The sequence below is a fragment of the Excalfactoria chinensis genome, chromosome 4 (genome assembly GCF_039878825.1).
Source record: "Excalfactoria chinensis isolate bCotChi1 chromosome 4, bCotChi1.hap2, whole genome shotgun sequence".
Lineage (NCBI taxonomy): Eukaryota > Metazoa > Chordata > Aves > Galliformes > Phasianidae > Excalfactoria > Excalfactoria chinensis.
The window spans coordinates 85,988,420-86,007,590 of NC_092828.1; the positions used below are offsets into that span (position 1 = coordinate 85,988,420).

A 19,171-nucleotide genomic window follows, 5' to 3' on the forward strand; every position below is an offset into this window, starting at 1 on the left:
GAGGAAAACCTCAATCAATGCTTACTTGAGTGCAAAATTGCAACTCAACATCAACACCGATCTTATGAACTTAAGACTTACAAGAGACAGAAAATTACTAGAAATTCTTCTACATGAAGAGTACAAATGAGATGACTCATGCTGGAAAGCACATAAAACATCAGACAGCTCCCAAAAGCCACACCACACCTTCCCTGTTCTTTCATAGTGCCTCTTTCTCCCGCAGATCATTCAGTCCACTTTAGCAGTGGCTTATCTGCAGCACAACCATGAATTACAGAAATGAAAAAAAATAACTGAATAAAATAATGCTACTTGAAAAGGTTTAGAATCAAAATGCTACCGCTGGCCAATCTCCCAAACCTTTCCAAGAATTCCTTTCTATATGAGATCCAGCCAAAGGGAGAGCTGAATAAGGATTTTATGGACTGTACCTGAAGATTTACCCCACAGGCTTCATCCTCATTTCAAATCTCTGCTGAGATTGGCAGCAACTTCTAAGTACTCTGCAAAAACGTGTCTCTCCGTTTTTAAGCATACTAACAGCTTTTTGCTGCTTTAACGTCAAGTTTGATCCAACAGCCTTGCAAATTCAAGGCTCACCTTTTTTTCTTCCAAGAGTACGCTAACCAAACTTATGTCAGAGCTTGACTGCTTTATCAGCCATGAAATGATAGCAGGATCTTTTACATACATGATTAACGCTATCCAGGTCCTTTAGCAGGCTACTATCTCCTTCATCAATTCTCAGTAAGAGTCTAGAAGTATTTTGGCATTCTGTGACGGAGGCCTACATATCAGCACAGCAGAGTTCAGACTCCAAAAGAAAAGGCCTTTCAAACAGTCCTTATTTCAGATCACAGTCTGACAGTGCAAACTATTTCTTTTATTATTTTTTTTAACAATATCCTGCTCCACATCTCTATTTCATCATGAAATTAATTCCTTTTCACAGACATTTACACAGGTGAACATGCAGAGTTCTCTGCATACGTAATACAGACAAATGGGTGCAAATGCACTTGAACTTTGTTTCCAAGAACATAAAAACTGCATATAAAACCAATCCTCCCTTCAGATTGGAGGAAGATCATTATTTTTTCTTTTAAATTAACAATCAAAGTGACAAAACACGTACTAACGCACAGTTATTTCACACTGGTTACACCCATAGCATGTTTTGGTTGGTTTCATTTTACCATCTATCTGAAGCTGAGAGGAGAGAGAAAGAGAGCCAGTACAGTCAAGTAGGAAGGAAGTAAAGTAATTGAAACATGGGCAGATGTTTCATGTCCTTGGAGACATGAAAATACAGATCTAAACTATCATGTTATAGAAACTGCACTGTTTTTTACATTCAGAAATTAGTTCTACTGTGTTATTAAACAAATTTGTTTATCAGCATTAGAGGGAAAAAGCTGATGCAACATGCTGAAAGGGGTTGTTTTCTGTTGCTCTTGTATTATGCAATCAAACCACGTGCACCTTAAGTGGGTACCTTTGGTGATACCTTCAGCTGGGTATATAATATAATACCACAAAAAGGGCACTATTTGTCTCATGTTCATTTGAGGCAGTCCTCAGCAGTTTCACGTAGGGTCTAAACAAAAAATGACACTAAACAGTGTAATATAAACCCAAAATACTTTATGCTAGACTAATGATAACCGTGACAACGAATGTACACAAAGATGTTGAAATACTTCAGAGACTTAATTAAAAAAAAAAACAAACAAAAAGTTACCACCAGCACTTCTGTACCAAAAAAGCAAGAACACATGGCTCCAAAATTGTTGTTCTACACATGCTCATTAATTTAGCCATATCATTATGTGATGACATTATCAGAAACACATAGAACTTCACTTAATGCTTCTAGAGCTGTTAAATCATTTTATTCCACGTTGAAGTTTTCAGTTTGTGTTAACCCTCTACTTTATTATTGCTTAGCTTAGCAGTAAAAATCCTTATTCATGAACATGGATGGGATCAAAATTAAAGCGAAAATGGAATTAGTGTTTAACATTTTATTGTCATGCTGTATCTTCTCAGTCTATATTTTTGTATTTGCATTATCAGAATACTCCCATTTTTTCATAACAGTAACATTCTGAAACACTATGTACTAAAGAAAAAAAAGGGGGGAAGCAGAGATGTAGTTGATGTAAGTGAACTTCAGTCTGTCAGAACCTGAGCTGTAATTTTCTCTATTTTCTCTTAAGTCTGTCCTCACAGTGAACAAAAGCCCATTTATTGCCATGGGAAATGAAAGACGAAGTTCATCTTATTTCCATCTGGTAGGTGGCTTACCAGCTGCATTTACTGGTATTAGACAGCAAAGGTAAATACACAAAAGAAATTATTTCTTACTCTTTTTACCAGAAAAAAAAAAAAAATGCAAAGCTAACAGGTGCAAGAATATGGAGAAAAATTAACTGCCAGAACAGTTTTTAAGGGCTATATTTCTCTCTCCTTCTCTCTCACTTTGTATATGCACAGAATGAAAGATGTACACAGATATAGAAATAAAATGTATTGAGAGATCTATAAAATACAGGAGCATCTCCAACAACTAAAGCTATTAATTACACTGAGATCTTCGTTCTGGGAAAAATAAAAAAGATCCCATGAAACAATGTGGAAGAAAACTGTAATGAAGAGTTGGGAATGCCAAGTAAATGGGTATCCAATATCTTTTGAAAGCCACAGAAAGACAACTGGATTTTACTAGAACTTCCTTGAACTTGACTAAATTGATGATCATGGAAAACTGTTGGTAAGTTTATATTTTCAATGTCACCAAAGTCAGAGTATCTGCAGAGGCACTCAAGAACAGAAATAAACTTGCCTAACATAGTTTAGTTGGGAAGGACCTTCAGGGTCCATCCAGTTCAATCTTGACTGCTTCAAGGCTAAAACTTAAAGCATATTATTGATGCATTATCCAAGCACCTGTTGAACTTCAGCAGACACAGGGCACCAAACATTTCCCTAGAGAGCCTGCTCAAGTGTTTGACCACCCTCACGAGGAAGACATTGCTCTGAAATGTCCTTTCTGAACTCTCCCTAGCACAACTCCGTGCATTCCTGCACATCCTATCAGCGCTTCCCAGGAAGAACAGATTAGTACCTTCCTACATGCTTCCTCAAGAAGCTGCAGAGAGCAACAAAGCCTGCTCTTAGTCTCTGTTCCTCCAAACTATACAACGCCCACCCCCAGCCCATCCTCACAGGACATGCCTTCCAATCCTTTAATTAATTTTGCTACCATCCTCTGGATCCTTTCAAGGACCTTAACACCCATTTTATATTGTGAAATCCCAAACTGCGCACAATATTCAGTGTGTTGTAAACACGGTGGGATAATCTCCTCTTTTGACCGGCTGGCTGTGCTGTGTTTAATGTACTGCACAATGCAGTTTGCCTTCCTGTCAGTGCACACTGCTGGCTCTTGTTGAGCCTGCTGTCAACAAAAGTCAAAGCTGATGAAAGTCAAAGAAAGGTAGAGAGAAAGGAAAGTTGTTCATAATGTAATCTCGAACTTGCACTTATTCTCTCCCCCCGCTGATACTCCAGCAATAAATCCCTCAATTTTCTCACCACACAATTTCTTCAATCAAACTGAAGCACAGCAAGTACCAGAGGCCTGGTTAGCACAGCTGGCTCAGACTGTGAACTTGCAACAGCCACTTGTTTCAAGTTGAGTAGACAAAATACGACCATGCTTTTGTTCCAAAAAATAGGAGCATCTCTGAAAAGTTTCTGTGTGTTCAAGTAAGCAAAGCTAGATCATAAGTGCAAATGTGTCTCAAATGGCTGAGAGGTCAGGCAAAGGCAAGAGCAAATCAGAAAACAACAGTGCAAGTTTGAGAGCAGTCACCGAGGAGATAATCTTATTCAATACTTTAACTGATGGAACTTAAGAGTATTTCATATCTCCCACATAAAAGACTCTGGGAGATGGCAGGGCCCTGCTTTTGGATAGTGCTCAGCACAGCTGATACTACAACTCTTCTCCTGGACTGCATCGCCTCTCCTGCAGAATGTGTTAAGCAGAATGTCACACACTCATACGCCTAATTGCATTTACTGTGATTAAAGCAGTTTGGTACCCAAAAATATTTGGTTCCAACATGGTCATTTGGACTGAAAATGTCACAGATCACTTTTCTGTACATCCAGAGATGAATACAGGAGCATTAACAGATGCTGGCCGCACCCCCTTGTCAATCAGATCAGCAGCTGTGTGGTTCCATGTTTATTCCCAATGCCACCTGGCATTTTCCAGTTCACCTAAAAATCACTCCGTTATCAATTCCTCAAGTAAAATTAATTAAGCACTCCTGCTGTCACTCTGTCCTTTTTGCAATCAGAATAATCAAATAGCTAATGCGGCATTAAAAAAGAAACAAAACAGTAAACAACTTTATTACAAATAAAGCAAGCAATCGATCTGAAAGTAGTTCTTAGTTTGAGATCACAAGATAAAAAAGCAGCAGGAGAAGAAACATGGAACATCTCTTGACATCTCATATAGCTTTTGCCTAATTAATGTAATCAAGCTGGAGGAAGTGACATCAACCTAACGTATTCTGCTCCAAGGAAGAAAATACTTCTGACTTATAAATAAGCTCTGTTAAAAAACAGCAAGGGTACTGTATTCTTATTTACACTTCTAGAACAAGTGACTGCTATTGCATTTCTCCATCTCATTTAAGGAATATGTTAAATATTTTTGTTCTATTAACATTGCCCTAAAATGGTGGCAAATAGCCTAATTTTCAGCTGCCATTTGACAGACTGCATCAGTAACTCATGCAGTTAAGTTACATAGTTAAAGGATACTTTAATAAATACTTTGTACTAGAGTTGCTTCCAGCTTTCTATCAACACATGCCTGGAGGACTGAATAAATAGCAACAATTAAGCAAACACAAATGGTCACAGAAATACATGCAAGTATTCATCCTGAGCATTAGAAATCAAACAGCAGGCAAACTGATTGAACTGAAAATATCCTCAGTGGGCTTACTTAACTGTGTTGTACCATGTGTTGTAGGAAGCTGAAATAAAAGCTAGCAGCCTTTCCCATTAACTCTTTTATCACGTTCTCTCCACACTTATTTCCATGACACAAAGACCCAGAATTGTCCACGCCATTTCTCCCTTTGCCACTGCCCATATTTCAACACAACACAAACAAAAAAGGTGGCTTCTAAGAGGAGACATTTAGTCTCGGTGCGTGTTACCAGCCAAGATCAGCCAATGTATTTTAACAGTAACATGGCAAGTTTTCACATGAGTCACAGAAAATATCTGTCCAAGAATCTAAAACACTGCCTAAAAAGGCAGCTGTAATTTAGATAGTCACATGTCTGTTCATTTACCCTCCTCTTAGATATCAGGTCATCACCACTAAAGAACCACCAGACATGACAGCGTCCAACATTTCCCCGACCAAAGAATAATTAAATTCAAAGTAAAATGAAATGCTGAAGAACTATCGCATTTCATCAAGATTTTCATAAACTGAATTGCAGTTATTATTAAAAGCAAAAATATTTAAATGGAAAGTTCAGCCACTGTTCCTCTTAGCGAGGTTTATAAAAAGCATCTTTCCCAATAAAGACATGGATGTGAATTTCATATTCCATGTGAATTTTAGAAATAATGAAGTTAAAAATCCAAAGATACAAAAATCTTATTATACAACCAAGTTACATTTTGGTGTTTAATTGCACCAAGAAAAGCTTTACAATAAATAAAGTAGGAGGTTTTCCCCCCTCTCACTGTGCTATTAATTTCCTGCTTGTTTAAATGCTAGAAATCACATTTCCAATTGCATATATCAAATATCCTCTCCCTTTAAAAAAATACTTCTATCTGGTTTTAAAAGAAATTCACATGAAAAACTGTTTCACTTGTATATATTTAAATCTCCAATCCCTACATCTGCTTATCATCTTCAAGATTTTCTGTAGTTTAAGCATAACATGGCACAACCTGGTTCCAGTCTGACCCAACCAGTGCACTACAGGGCATTACCCTTCTGTTGGCTTGAGAAATATGAGAACTTTGATTTCATGATTCCTAAAAAGAACTTCATTCTCCCACTAATTTCAAGTTGAAAAGAAAAAAAAAAAAAAGTTACTATGCCTGAGAAAAATAGCTATTATTAATAAAAGTAGTAATTAGGTCAAATTTACGGTTGTATTAAACAGATCAATAGGATAATCTTAAAGGGGATACTTCCAACGTCTAAATTCATAGGGGAAAAATTATATAAGAATCATAGAACTGCTCAGTTTGGAAAAGACCTTAAAGATCATCGAGTCCAACCACAAACTAACCCTTACTACCCTAACAGCCCTCCGCTAAATCATGGCCCTGAGCAGGGGCATATTAAAAACAGCTGATAAAATATCTTCCTTAAGGAGAACTGAAGTGTTAGAAGCTGGGAAGCTCTCAGTCACACACTGAAATCAAAACACCAGGCTTAACCAACCTGAAGACAGTTCTCTATAGCTGCCTTCTAAAAGATGTGACCTGAAAGATTTCTTGGAATCCCAGTATTTCAAAGGGTATTCAAAACACCCACACACTCAGTAAACATACATGCAATGATTACCTGCCTTCAAGAGGTAAAAGATAAATTACTTCCACAGTAAAGGATGACTCTCAGGGGACCCAATGGCATCTGAAATCTGGAAAGAAAACTCTCTAACTCCAGCGTGGTGTTAGAAAGCAGCATTCCTTTATTCCTCACAGTATGTACCAGGTGACTTGACAAAACAAGCATGTACTCTCAGAGCTCAAGTTCTACATTTAAACAGCTGAGACACACGTATGTTGTACACTGGCATACCTACTCAGTCTTTCGCTCATGAATATATGTAGATATATGCTAATATCCCTCTGGGCATGCACTGATCCATCAAAGGTAATCATACAACTTCTTCCTTTCTCCCTATTTTCCCCATCATCAGCTTTATTGGATACTTTTTGCTGACCTCTAGCTGACTTTCCCTAATTTGGCAAACTTCCACTGCTTGGTGGGCCATAATAAGCAATTTCCAAACCAACATATGTGAAATCTGAGGGCAGAGTCCTTGTACCTGGTGGATGCAGAGATACAAGTAGTCTATCGTGACTCCAGTGAAGCAGAAGGCTGTTCAAACACCAAGCAAAGCTGAAATGCCTTAGAAGTAACACTCATTAACACCTTTTGCTAAACTTAATATATTGGTCCTTAAACTAATAATGATCCCTATCACTAAACCAACCTACATCACCAACAAAATTAAGCCACTTATGCTGTAGCAGGTTAAGATAGTCATGTCACACACAACCCTCAACCATACTAATGGTCAGGCTTCACTATTCTCATGAGCACATTTAAATCCTATGCACAGAGAATCTGTATTTTATTCTAAGTTTAAGACTCAATTTATGCTTTGCTTACCTTCATTTACTAAAAAGGCAACATTTTAGGACAAATTATGAACATGTCTTAATCACAAAACCAAAAAAATGTTAGAAAACCTCCAAATTCCCTCCACAAGAACTACAGTCCAGAACATTCCAGAGACTTTCACACCAGTTTATAAAAATCAGCCAGTTTATCATATTTATATTCTTCTTTTAGAAAGCCTGAGTCATAAGTTCCTTTTTCTCCCACCTCCCCACACTGGGAAATATATTTTTATTAGTTTGAAAAAAACTATATACTTACTTTAAAACACCTCATTCCTTCAGATTCTGTAAGTGTTGTTTACGTTCATCTTTACATCCTTGAGGGATCATTGACAAGTAATTCAATAACTCAACAAAATTAACTTTTTATCTGCGTATGTATCTAGTATTTTACATTTCTCAACGAATTTAGAATGTTAATAGCATGATTGTTCACTCAATGCCTTAGATAGCTTTTTTTTTTTAATGTGTCTATCTCCAAAGAGCCTTAATTCATTTAGATAATGGATCTATCCCAGCCTATGCATACATAGCAGACATTTTTCCAATGAAAGATATTCCATTCAAAGCACCTCTTTGCAATATTACAGCTTCAACAGCAAACAATCAAACACATTGCAATCTCAAAAGTAGGTGAGGACCTTTTGGGAGGTGGGTCAGCAAAAAAAGATGGATCAGTTTTTGTAAAGTTAAGATGGAGAAGTAGGGAGAAAGTGCGGTTTGGGTTGGCTTTTGAAAATATTTAAATCAAACTGGTCCATGAACACCCAGCTTCACGGCCAAAGCTGAAGAACCAGAGTTACAATGCTCAGCTCATAGCTGGTGAATTTGCTTGGCTTTTCGTGGTGACTGTGTTGAAAAATAGTGTTTTGTAGCTAAGAATTCGCTATAACAAATATTACTGTGCTCTTTGCAACTGTTGCAGTTTCTGTGATAACAAATAGGAGGCATTACTTTCAGAGCAACTTATGTACTTGCACATGGAAAGACAAACCACACTTGAGACAAATTTCCATAGCAGATAGTTTTTCCTTAAATGAGCTGTTAACACCACCTCAAAAGCAGCATGGAATAGTCAATTTAATCACATTCTCTGTGCATAGCATCAAATTACATACTTTTTTCCTATTATCTGACTTTCTTCCCTATGTAAAAAATAAAACTGAAATGAAAAAAAAAAAAAATCTTAAATAGTGTCTTAATCTTTTTCCTGCTTTGACATTAGAGAAACCATTCTTTCATGTCTTTATTTTTTAACCAATTCATATGAATAAATGTAATTCCAGAAATACATATAGATTTTTATTTGAAAACAAACACTTTAAAGATTCTTTGATTCAGTTCAACTTCTGATTTTTTTTTCTTTGAATTCATAGAAAAAAAAGATAGTCTGTAAGAGCATTATAGATCAAGACTACTTCATGAATGCATTCATATTTCATGTTAATTAGTCCTTGTACACAATTCCTTTCCCTGGTGTGCTTAGTACATGTGTCTCTGTCCTCAACTGCTCATTAAACGTGCTATAGTTCATTTGAGCTCTGCATCACTGAGACTGAAATAGACATTTCAGAACACATAACCTGCCTTTCCTCCTCTGCTGTGCTTTACTAAACCACTGCAAACAGAAGCTTTATTTCCCTCCGAAAAACAAGGCATATGGCAGTATGTTCTACATACACACCAGCTGAGTCACCATACAGATGACTGGAATTCCAAATATCTCAAATATACGTTTGTCAGTAACACACACTGTGTAGAAATCCTAACTGTTCTCCAATGGGGATTTCGGAGATCATAAACATAGGAAAAATACAAAACAAAACGTGTATTTCACCGTTTCCTCTCTTTTCTCTTGACATACTTTTTTAACAGTCAAAACTGACTCTTCTCCAGCACTCCTCAGTCCCTCCACTTTAACTTCCTGAGCACCTCACTCTGACACATTCATAAGTTCTGAATGTTGCCACCCAAACACTGAGATAGCACAACTAAAACAACACCGCCACTACATCATTAACATTGAGATTATAATTATTCCTTTTAGGTCTCATTTTGGCTCATTTGGCTGCTTCTACACAAATATCTTCCACATTTTTAACACCCAAAACATCGCTGCAAAAATACACCAGAACACCCACACCCAGTTTACTGAAAAATCAGCTCCTTTCCAAAAATCAGATTTTTATGAAGAAGATGCAGAGGGAAGATCATTGGATTGTTATACATTTACAGTCACCAAGTGGTTTCCAAACATTACTGGATGTGAACCAATACATGCCTAAAATTATTCAAGCAGTCTAGCTGTATTTTACACAGAAGGATTCAGATTAAGAAATTGTTACGCACCAGAAAAGAAGAAAGCAGCCCTCCATGAGTTTGACTGCTGAATCTGTTTGCGAACACTACTAATTTCCATTCATTGTACAGCAAAGCAGCACTTCTAGTTCTTCACTGTTCTAATAAAACTCTTCAACACCAGCTTCTGTTCGACAAGTTTCTTAACCAAAAGATGGTCTTAGAGCAAGCACATACACACAAGACATCCTCTACAATCTGAATTCCATTTTATCTACAACATCAAATATGAAGGACTGAAGCTGGCAAATATTTTCTCCTAATTGGAAACTTTCAATTGGGAACACCTGTCAGGCAGTTACATTTTAGTACCTGATACAAAACTGAACCTCCTATACACAAAACACATAGGTTTGCTTGGTTCTAATGTGTTTTGTTTTCTTTATTTCCTCCCCTCATCCTTTTTCCTCTTAATATTTAAGGAAACTAAGACTGATGATCACGGTCTGGCTCACAGTGCTCAATGCAGTTTAGAGGCAGGAAAGGTTACATTGTTTTTCACAGCCAATGTTTTTTTTTTTCCTTTGGAAACATTGTTACACAATTACTTTTTCCCTTTGGAAACATTGTTACACAATTACTTCTACCATCATTTAAGAATGATCCCCTTCCTTGCAAAGTAAATAAATAAATCGCCAAAAATACATTTTCATATAACTCTATATCAAAGAGCAACATTGCAGACATCAGTCCACCTAGTCAAAAGAAACTATCCCATCTCCTGTTTGACAGTGGTAATGGGATAAGAAAAAAATAAAGGATGGCAAACTACTCTCTTGTTTTTACTTCATAACGCTTGAACTTATTGTTGTCGAAAAATAAATCAAATACATTCAAAGATGAAAACAAATCATACCACTGCTGTATGAAGCTCAGATATCAGTCTGCTGACATAAACAGTCAGCTACATTAATTCCTGTAAGACACAGAAGCACTTGGTTGCCTGCACCACAAAGCATTATTTTCCTTTGCTTTGAATTCAGATTTCTGAAAATGTGAGGGTAAGGAAAGGAATGAAAAAGACCTGCTGAATTAAGCAGTAGACCAAGGGAGCCACCTGCAGTTTGGAATTCAGAAGCAAATTCAATAGGTAAGAGTGCCTATAGTGGAGCTAGCACAACGCATCTGCATTTAGTACTGTTTTCTGTACTGAACTGGGTCTAGTATTCCTACATAGAGAGCTGTGCTACAGGAATTGCCACAACTAAGTGGAAATAGAGGCAGAGAAACAACAGAATTTATGTCATCCATATCTGTCTACAAAAAGAGCAAAAGGTGGGGAAAAAGATGACAGTGCTGCCTACAGGCTTGCAGTAAAACTAGTCTGTATTTTTCCTCCCTCTTCTCACTATCTGATAGATGTGTAAACAGGAAAAGAACATAAGTTGGTGCAGAACTAAAGAATGCACAGAACTGTGCACTAAGCTACTGTTTAATAATCAGCGATATAATTGGCAACAACAGGATTTTAATGAATGTTTTACGAATTTTTCCTGATCACCATTTTAAAACTGAGCCACAGAAATTTTAGAAACTGCCCTCAGATGTAGAATCCACAGCTAGGACTTCATTATTAGGACAGCCACTTCAATTTTCATATACTAATTGCTAAAACAATCACATATCAAAATAATATATTGAAATATCAAAAATATAAATCTAAATATTTTGTTCAATAATATTTGGCATACAAGTTGTTGGTTTTGTTTTTTATTATTATTTTTACTTGTCCCTTCTCAGTAAGACTCCACATAGAAAGTACAAACTCAGGCATTAAAACCTTACTTCAATCTTCCAAACATGCATCAAAATTGTTGTTGAATTATATTTTATAAGTCTCATCATAAAGAAGCAACAGAATTCTGATCAACGAGTTTCCCCTGAGATAAGTTGGATGGATAATGAATTCTGTACTGGAACAATCCCAGTAGTTACAGACTATTATGTACTAATTACTACCTTTACAGATCTACTGTACACATAATTAATTTCTTCAGAGTACCACTATCATTCTTGACTGGCAAAATACACAACCTAAATTACAAGAGCCAGAAATTAACATGATCCTTTAGGGAGAAGGCATTAACTTGCTTTGTAGCGTTTTGCAATTAGACTATCAATCAAACAGTGAAAAGTGATTTTGATAGCAGCAGGCCAGATACATTGGATACTGTCACATTATAACAAAGTTATTTGTGCCATAACATTTTGATCATTCATTTCTACTTAGCAGAAGACACAATTACGTGTCTTTGATACGCAGAACACTGAACACCAACATACAGCCTTTGAGATCATATTGCACAGAACACCAGTCATCATGCTGCTGTTGATGATGCTCTCCTTCAAGTAGGTAACTGACTATATAGTTTGATAACAGCTAAGGACATAAAAACAAAACCTACCAACTTCTTTTCTAGTCTAACAGCACAACAGATCAAATCATTGCTTACATGATTTGCAAGATTCGCTATTGGTTCTTGCCAATAACAGAGCAATATTTTTGTTTATTTTTAAAAAGTAGAATGAAGTTTAACACAACAGAATATAAACTGCATAACACTATTTAATCCAGCTAATAACGACAGCTCATTAAGTTTATGTCACTTCCTCCTTATACTCATTTCTACTACTCTATGAATTTCTGGATGATACAGTTTCACAATTAACCAAGTCAAAAGGAAAAAGTAACTAGTTGGAAAGTAATACTATCTGTAAGCTTATCCTTGGTGCAGCCACACAAGGAAACACGTATATGATTGCCCCACTTCTTAATATTACTCAACTTTTAAAACAAGAGGCATCTGTGCATTTCCAAAGATATCTGATCTATCATTTATTTGTCAAAATGGTCCATGAGGCTGTGATCACCATTTCTATCTCTACATCTGGAAGGACAACTACAAGCTCAAAACATTTATGTAAGATCTTCAAGGAAAATCTGAAGCCCTGCAGTCCATTCATCATAGAAATCCTTAATAGGCACTCAGATTTGTCATTTCTTTTGAAGAAAACAGAAGCAAATCCTTCAGTATTGTACTAAAACATTAATAATTAGATATCAACTCAGTTCAAACTTCAAGATCTCAAAATATTGTTAAATCCTACAGAAAATACTTCTTAGCACTTCCCTGTTTTCACAGTCATGCTCAGTAACTTATTTCACAGACTAAATACTACAGTGTCAGTGTTTGTAGTAACTTAAACCTAGATAAAACACACTTGGTACCTCTATATTAAATATCTAATGTTGCAACAGTGAATAAAGAAGCAACCCTGTACCTATTCTTTAAACAGATCAAAATTCTGTTTTGAAATAAAATAGCTTTTACTAGTCAAGGAACACTGTCTTTTACTTCAGTTGTTACCCACCCTCATAGAATACAAGATAAACAGTAAGCCATCAGTATAAGATTTTGGTTTTTTGAGGACTGTTAGTCTTCTCCCACTTAGCATGTATTTGCTTATATATTGACTGCTCTCTAAAGAATATGAAATGTTTCTCTATTTCTTTACTGCTCCTGCAATATACTGAGAAACCACACCAAAAAAAACAGGACTAATAAAGAAAAATTCAATGTTAGATTATGCTTTAATATTTTGGTAACGAATAAGCCTGGTGATGAAATGCAAAGGGTGAGGAACCACCTTTCTTTCCCCCCAGTTTTCTAACTGTGCAACTAGGTCAACATCAGCTTCCTCACATATGGAACTGAAAACTGTCAAAATTTTAAGAAGGTTTTTTTTCCCCCCAGCATTTCCAATGAAGAAGCTTTTTAAGGAATTCAGAAAAAAATTCTTCACATTGCTGATGAAAGAATTCAGCTCAAGGCAGAACCCTGTCACTTGCATTATCAATCTATCATCAATATCATCTACTATCATGGGATCTTCTCCTTGATGGGTTACTTGGTTTGCATCACACCAAAACCAACAATGAACTCCACATTACTTTAACCTTATGGCAAAGCTATGCAGCCTTTTAACATGTGATGAACCAAAAGTATTTTTTTTTAAACATCTATAAGCACTAGCAATGAGCAGAAAAGCTATTTAGCTGCCATACTGAATGACATCACTTGTACCTGATGAAAGCTCCAGCATGTTTTTATTTTCACTTTGCTGTTCTCCCCAGTAGTTAAATAAAGCCACTCCACATGGCAGTCCAGGAAAAATCCGTAAATATCTGACACTTTCCTAAGGTACTGTGCAAAGTTTAAAGTATACACCCACACATTCACCCTGCAGAAAACTTATTTAAACATTGATCACCAAAGCCAGTAATAGTGTAATTTATCTCAAATAGTACATAGCTTTCAGGGAAGGTGATGCTTATGAAAGCATTTAAATATTAATTTAAGGCCAGTATTTTAAGAAGAATTTTTCTTAAGTGAAAACTCCAAACAGTATTTCACATTATAAAAAAAAAGCAAATGCAAAGATTAAGATGTGTGTCTCTGAGATATGCCACAGGCAGACATTAAGTTTATCCAGTTTGCACTTAGAGCCCACCAAGAGACAACAGTTCATAGCTGCAAAGTCTCAAACTAGTGTAACTGATCAGTAAACGCCTACAGAGATAAAACACTTCGAGCAGACAGCTGTGCAAAAGCTACGTGCTCTCCAGAGTTGAGGGAGAATGGAACGATTGACCAAAAGCTTTGCCAAAGATTCTGAACTTAACTCCAAAGGAAGGAACAAGAGTGTAGCTTCTGCTGCAGACAGATGCTCCTTCAGCTGATACAATCAATCAGTTCCTTAACTGCTCGTTCCCAAGTTAAACCAACACAATACAACAAAAATACAGCCCCAAATATACATGTAAACTTTCAAAAGAATAACGGTTTCAATACAGTTGGTGCCACAGAATTAAGAACATTTTAGTTATTTAAAGAAATATTTTAATTGATAAATTTTACGTCTTGGTTTTAGTTGTACAGAATTTTGATTTACCACAGCAATATGAGTACATTTATATTAGACATTAAACCGTCCCAACACAGAAAACCAAAAAGAACCTGATGAGATTATAGGATTTGAATATGAATTTAGATTAGGATTTAATTTGAAGATTCGCATCTGTCTGCAACACAATGCAGATCTGAGACATACTATTGCATATCACTGCTACTATCCAAGACCACAGAGTGAGATGCAATTCTTGTAATAGATGGCTATGCTAAAATATACGTTGCACATCACGTTCCTGCTTTAAGGTATTTTATGATTCTATAACAGTGTACAAAGAATAAAAACGCCACCTTCGCACAGCTTTAGCTTAGCATAAGCATGAGGCAAATTAGAAGAAAGTACCTTTCATTTGTGTTCCAAAGGTGACTGCCAATCTTGCAAACAGTTCTGGGCTTTCAAATTTATTTTCTTCAGCTTTTACCCAAAAGCTGTTTTCTGCTATCTTGTAAGGCTCAATCTGAAAGAAAAAACATCACTTACAGAGTTAATAATTATCACTTTTAAAGGCAAAATTAAAGGCACTTCTACAAAACTGCTAAGAAAGTTGGACTGAACTGAGTTTAGGGATGTATTATGATTTCTTAAAGAAGCTTCCTGAACAAAATGCAGTGATACAAAATGCCCTCAACCAGCACAATTTTTTGTCACAATCTTTGATAGAACAAGTTCTCCAAACTGGCTTGAAGCACATTGCTCAAGTTTGCATTTATATCTTAATATTTCTTTTAATTTTTTTATGAAGTATGCTTCAATATAAACACAGACTATGCAGGTTCACATTCAGCACAATACAATGGTGCCCAAACATTTCACTCAAGTAGTGCCATAGCTCCTCCTAGTGGCTGTAACCCTGCGCAAGCAGGAAACTAATCTGAAAACAAATTAGCATCATTACAAGATAGATACCAATATTCTCTAAACATACAACTATTAGATATAATCAATCTAGTAGGTTTCTAAATGAGATGCTCTTAGATAACTACTTGTTGCAAACTACTCCAAAACTCTTCTTAAAAAGGTTTTGCACACAGGTATGCAATTTGATGCTGTCACAATTCAGTTTCCACTACTCCAAATAGAATGGTACCTTCTCATCTGAGTCATAAGATTTACACTCTGCTTTAATACTAACAAAACTAAAAACATTCAGCAAAAGGAAAATCCAGTGAGCATTCACTCACTGATCATACTCCATGTATCCCACAGCAGCCACAGGTTATGACTGCTCAGCCTTGAGAAAAGACTGAGGGGGATCTTACTAATGTTCAAGTGTGGGAAACAAAGGGACAACAGCCAACCTCTTTGCAGTGGTCTGTGCGGACAGGACAAGAGGAAATAGCCATAAACTGAAGCACAGATAGCTCCACACCAATATGCAAGAGAACTTATTCATGGTAAGGGGGATGGAGCACTGGAACAGGCTGCAGTGAGAGGTCATGAAGTCTCCTTCTCTGGAGATGCTCAAGACCCATCTGGACAGCTACCTGTGCAGCCTGCTGTGGGGAACCTACTATGTCAGGAGGATTGGACTCCAAGGTCTCTAGAGGTCCCTTCCAGCATCTACAATTATGTGATTCTGTATCATGAGGACAGGTTTGTGCGGACATGGCCAAAACAGAAAAATAATGTTTACCTATCACTGCATATTCCTCTAAGTCTACCATGCATCATCTGAAACCCCACGTGTAAAGAAACAATCTTTACATGGATGGCAGTGTGCAATCCATGGACTTTTGAAAAAGAATTATGTCAGAATAAAATTAGCTTCCTGGGTGACCGATCTGTCCATCATTAAACAGAAAGTTCTGTCAAGAAATAACACATTAAAAAACTCAAAATAAATTGGGAGGGATGTCAGCTTCACAGCTCCAATAGAGCAATAATCTACCAGTTTCATGTTAAAACTGCATGCTGCTAAATGAAGTAAAAGAAGTAAAAATTTGGATAGCTTATTTTATTTGAAAAAAGTTAAAAGATGAAAGTGACAGAAAACACTGCACTACCACATATAAAAGCCCCAGTGTCTACAGTAACACATGTTTAAGTAATAGTGTTGCTTTTCTACCTTCTGATAAGCTCTGCATTAAGTGTAAGCATTTACCTTTCTCAGAGAAAAGGTAATTATCTTAAAAAGAGATTCATGAAAAATACCGTTAAGATGTGCTTTGTAGCATAACTACCATTGACAGGAAAGACAACGAAAAATAAAAATGCATTTAAAACTTTTCAAACAAGCTTGTCACTTGAACAAAACAATGAGAACAAAATAGTGCTTAATTTCCTAATTAGATGCCTTCATTTATAGTTTATTACTGTATTTATACAAAGAACTAATCTCAAAATACTACTTCATATGAAAACATCTTTTCCCAGCAGAATGTTTTAGTAGTTTATGTCTATATACTCATTAATATGGTAAATATAAATAAATATATATATACACACTTTTTTTTTCTTTTTTTTTTTTTTTTTTTACAAGAAGCAATTCTTTCTCCAGTGCCTTCTCACTATTTTTTGGGGAGGAAAGTCATATTCTTACATTTCATGCAAGGTTTTAAAAGGAAATAAAAAAACAAATCCACAATCGCTTGCCAGTTTTGCTCAGACTTTTTTTCCCCAACAGCATGTTCCTAGAAGCATAACCAGAGAACTGTCGAGTTGAAACAACATCAAACTTAAAATGACAGGCTCTGAAAGCCTGGTCAACTTTCAATATTCAAGCAATAAAATCATTTACTGTACATACAAAATTCATCTTAAGGATCCCACAGATTATTTATCCCCTAGCATAATGAAAATAAATGCAGACCTCTGCTTTGCATTGTCTTCTAAAATTCCATACATACATTCCTTCCAAGTTTTATTTTATTTATCATTGCATTTTATTCCAAGTGACTCAAGTAAATTCCCTAAATTCATTTCCTATTGCAACATTTTTTTCTCATGACTCAGCCATATCTGCTTCAATTACGCATCACAGCTGTGTGCATAAGAGTCTTAACTCTAGACTCTTCCATCAGCTGCCAGATGGTCAAGGTTCATAAACAACGACTTCCCAACAGTTTTCCACTCAGCTGTCAACTCCAAAATGCCTAAACCCCAGAAACACTCCAACCTACTCAACCTGTTGAAAGGAGTAGTAACACGATTAAGTACATGTTAAGTGACTATTTGATAAACCTACTTTAAACAAGACATTCTAACTTCTGAAGTGCTTTCCCGAGAAGACAATTATAAGTTACGTCTGAAGATACGCACATCATAAATGACCCTGTACTACTCAAATATTTTAACAGCTGATAGCTAACCATATTCTCTGAACACACAATGTTGTGGGCTCTTAGCAGGACTAAATTCTTGCAAGTTTTCCCCATAATGTAAGGTATCCCTGAAAACCAAAATCACGAGTGATTAATAAGTATTTTGGATAAAAGGATGAAGAGAATTCCCCAAGCATCATGAGTACTACCAATGACCTATTATAAACCCTACCATATTACCTTCTACCTCAAAAGTCACTTTTTAATTAATGGGAGAAAAACAAACATAGTAATACCTTGGACCAGTTGATTCGCTTCATAGATACTTCCACATTATACTTTTTCTTCTCCTTCATTCCATGTGGTAACGCTGGTATCACCGGAACTGGAGCAAACGGATAACTTCCAAGAGATGGTGCCATTGGAGGCCCACCAGGTGGTGGAGGTGGAGGTGCTGCTCCACCACCAGGCAGCGGAGGCGGAGGTGGAACTGAGGACCCACCGGGCAGCGGAGGTGGAGGAGGAACTGACAACCCACCGGGCAGTGGAGGTGGAGGAGGAATTGATGACCCACCAGGCAGTGGAGGTGGAGGAGGAATTGATGACCCACCAGGTAGCGGAGGTGGTAGAAGAACTGAGCATACATGAGGCAGCGGAGGTGGAGGAGGAATTGAGCATCCACCAGGCAGCGGAGGTGGAGGAGGAATTGATGACCCACCCGGCAGCGGAGGCGGAGGAGGAATATAGGACCCACCAGGCAGAGGAGGCGGAGGAGGAATTACAGACCCACCAGGCAGTGGAGGCGGAGGAGGAATTACGGGCCCACCAGGCAGTGGAGGCGGAGGAGGAATTACGGATCCACCAGGCAGCGGAGGAGGAATTACGGATCCACCAGGCAGCGGAGGAGGAGGAGGAATTACGGACCCACCAGGCAGTGGTGGTGGTGGCAGAGAAGTCACCCCACTGGATGCAGGAGGCGGTGGAGGTGGCACTGTTCTACCAGGTAGCAGAGATGCTGGAGAAGAAGGTGGCACATTCACACTTGCAGAAGGAGGGCCCTGAAATTTAACAGAGCAATTTGCTTTTCATCTGAGGAGGGAAAGAGTTTT

The 19,171-nt window shown here is 37.1% G+C and overlaps 1 protein-coding gene across 5 annotated transcripts in view; it reads right to left on the minus strand.

The window, feature by feature from the left end:
• Positions 1 to 19,171, minus strand: part of DIAPH2 (diaphanous related formin 2) — a 137,212-nt gene that overhangs the window by 80,513 nt on the left and 37,528 nt on the right. For all 5 annotated transcript variants that reach the window (XM_072334023.1, XM_072334022.1, XM_072334021.1 and 2 more), the window contains 2 exons: positions 18,359 to 19,120; positions 15,145 to 15,259 (listed from right to left, as the gene is read on the minus strand). In XM_072334023.1, the coding sequence (XP_072190124.1) occupies positions 15,145 to 15,259; positions 18,359 to 19,120 (877 nt within the window). The remainder of the gene's footprint in view (positions 1 to 15,144; positions 15,260 to 18,358; positions 19,121 to 19,171) is intronic.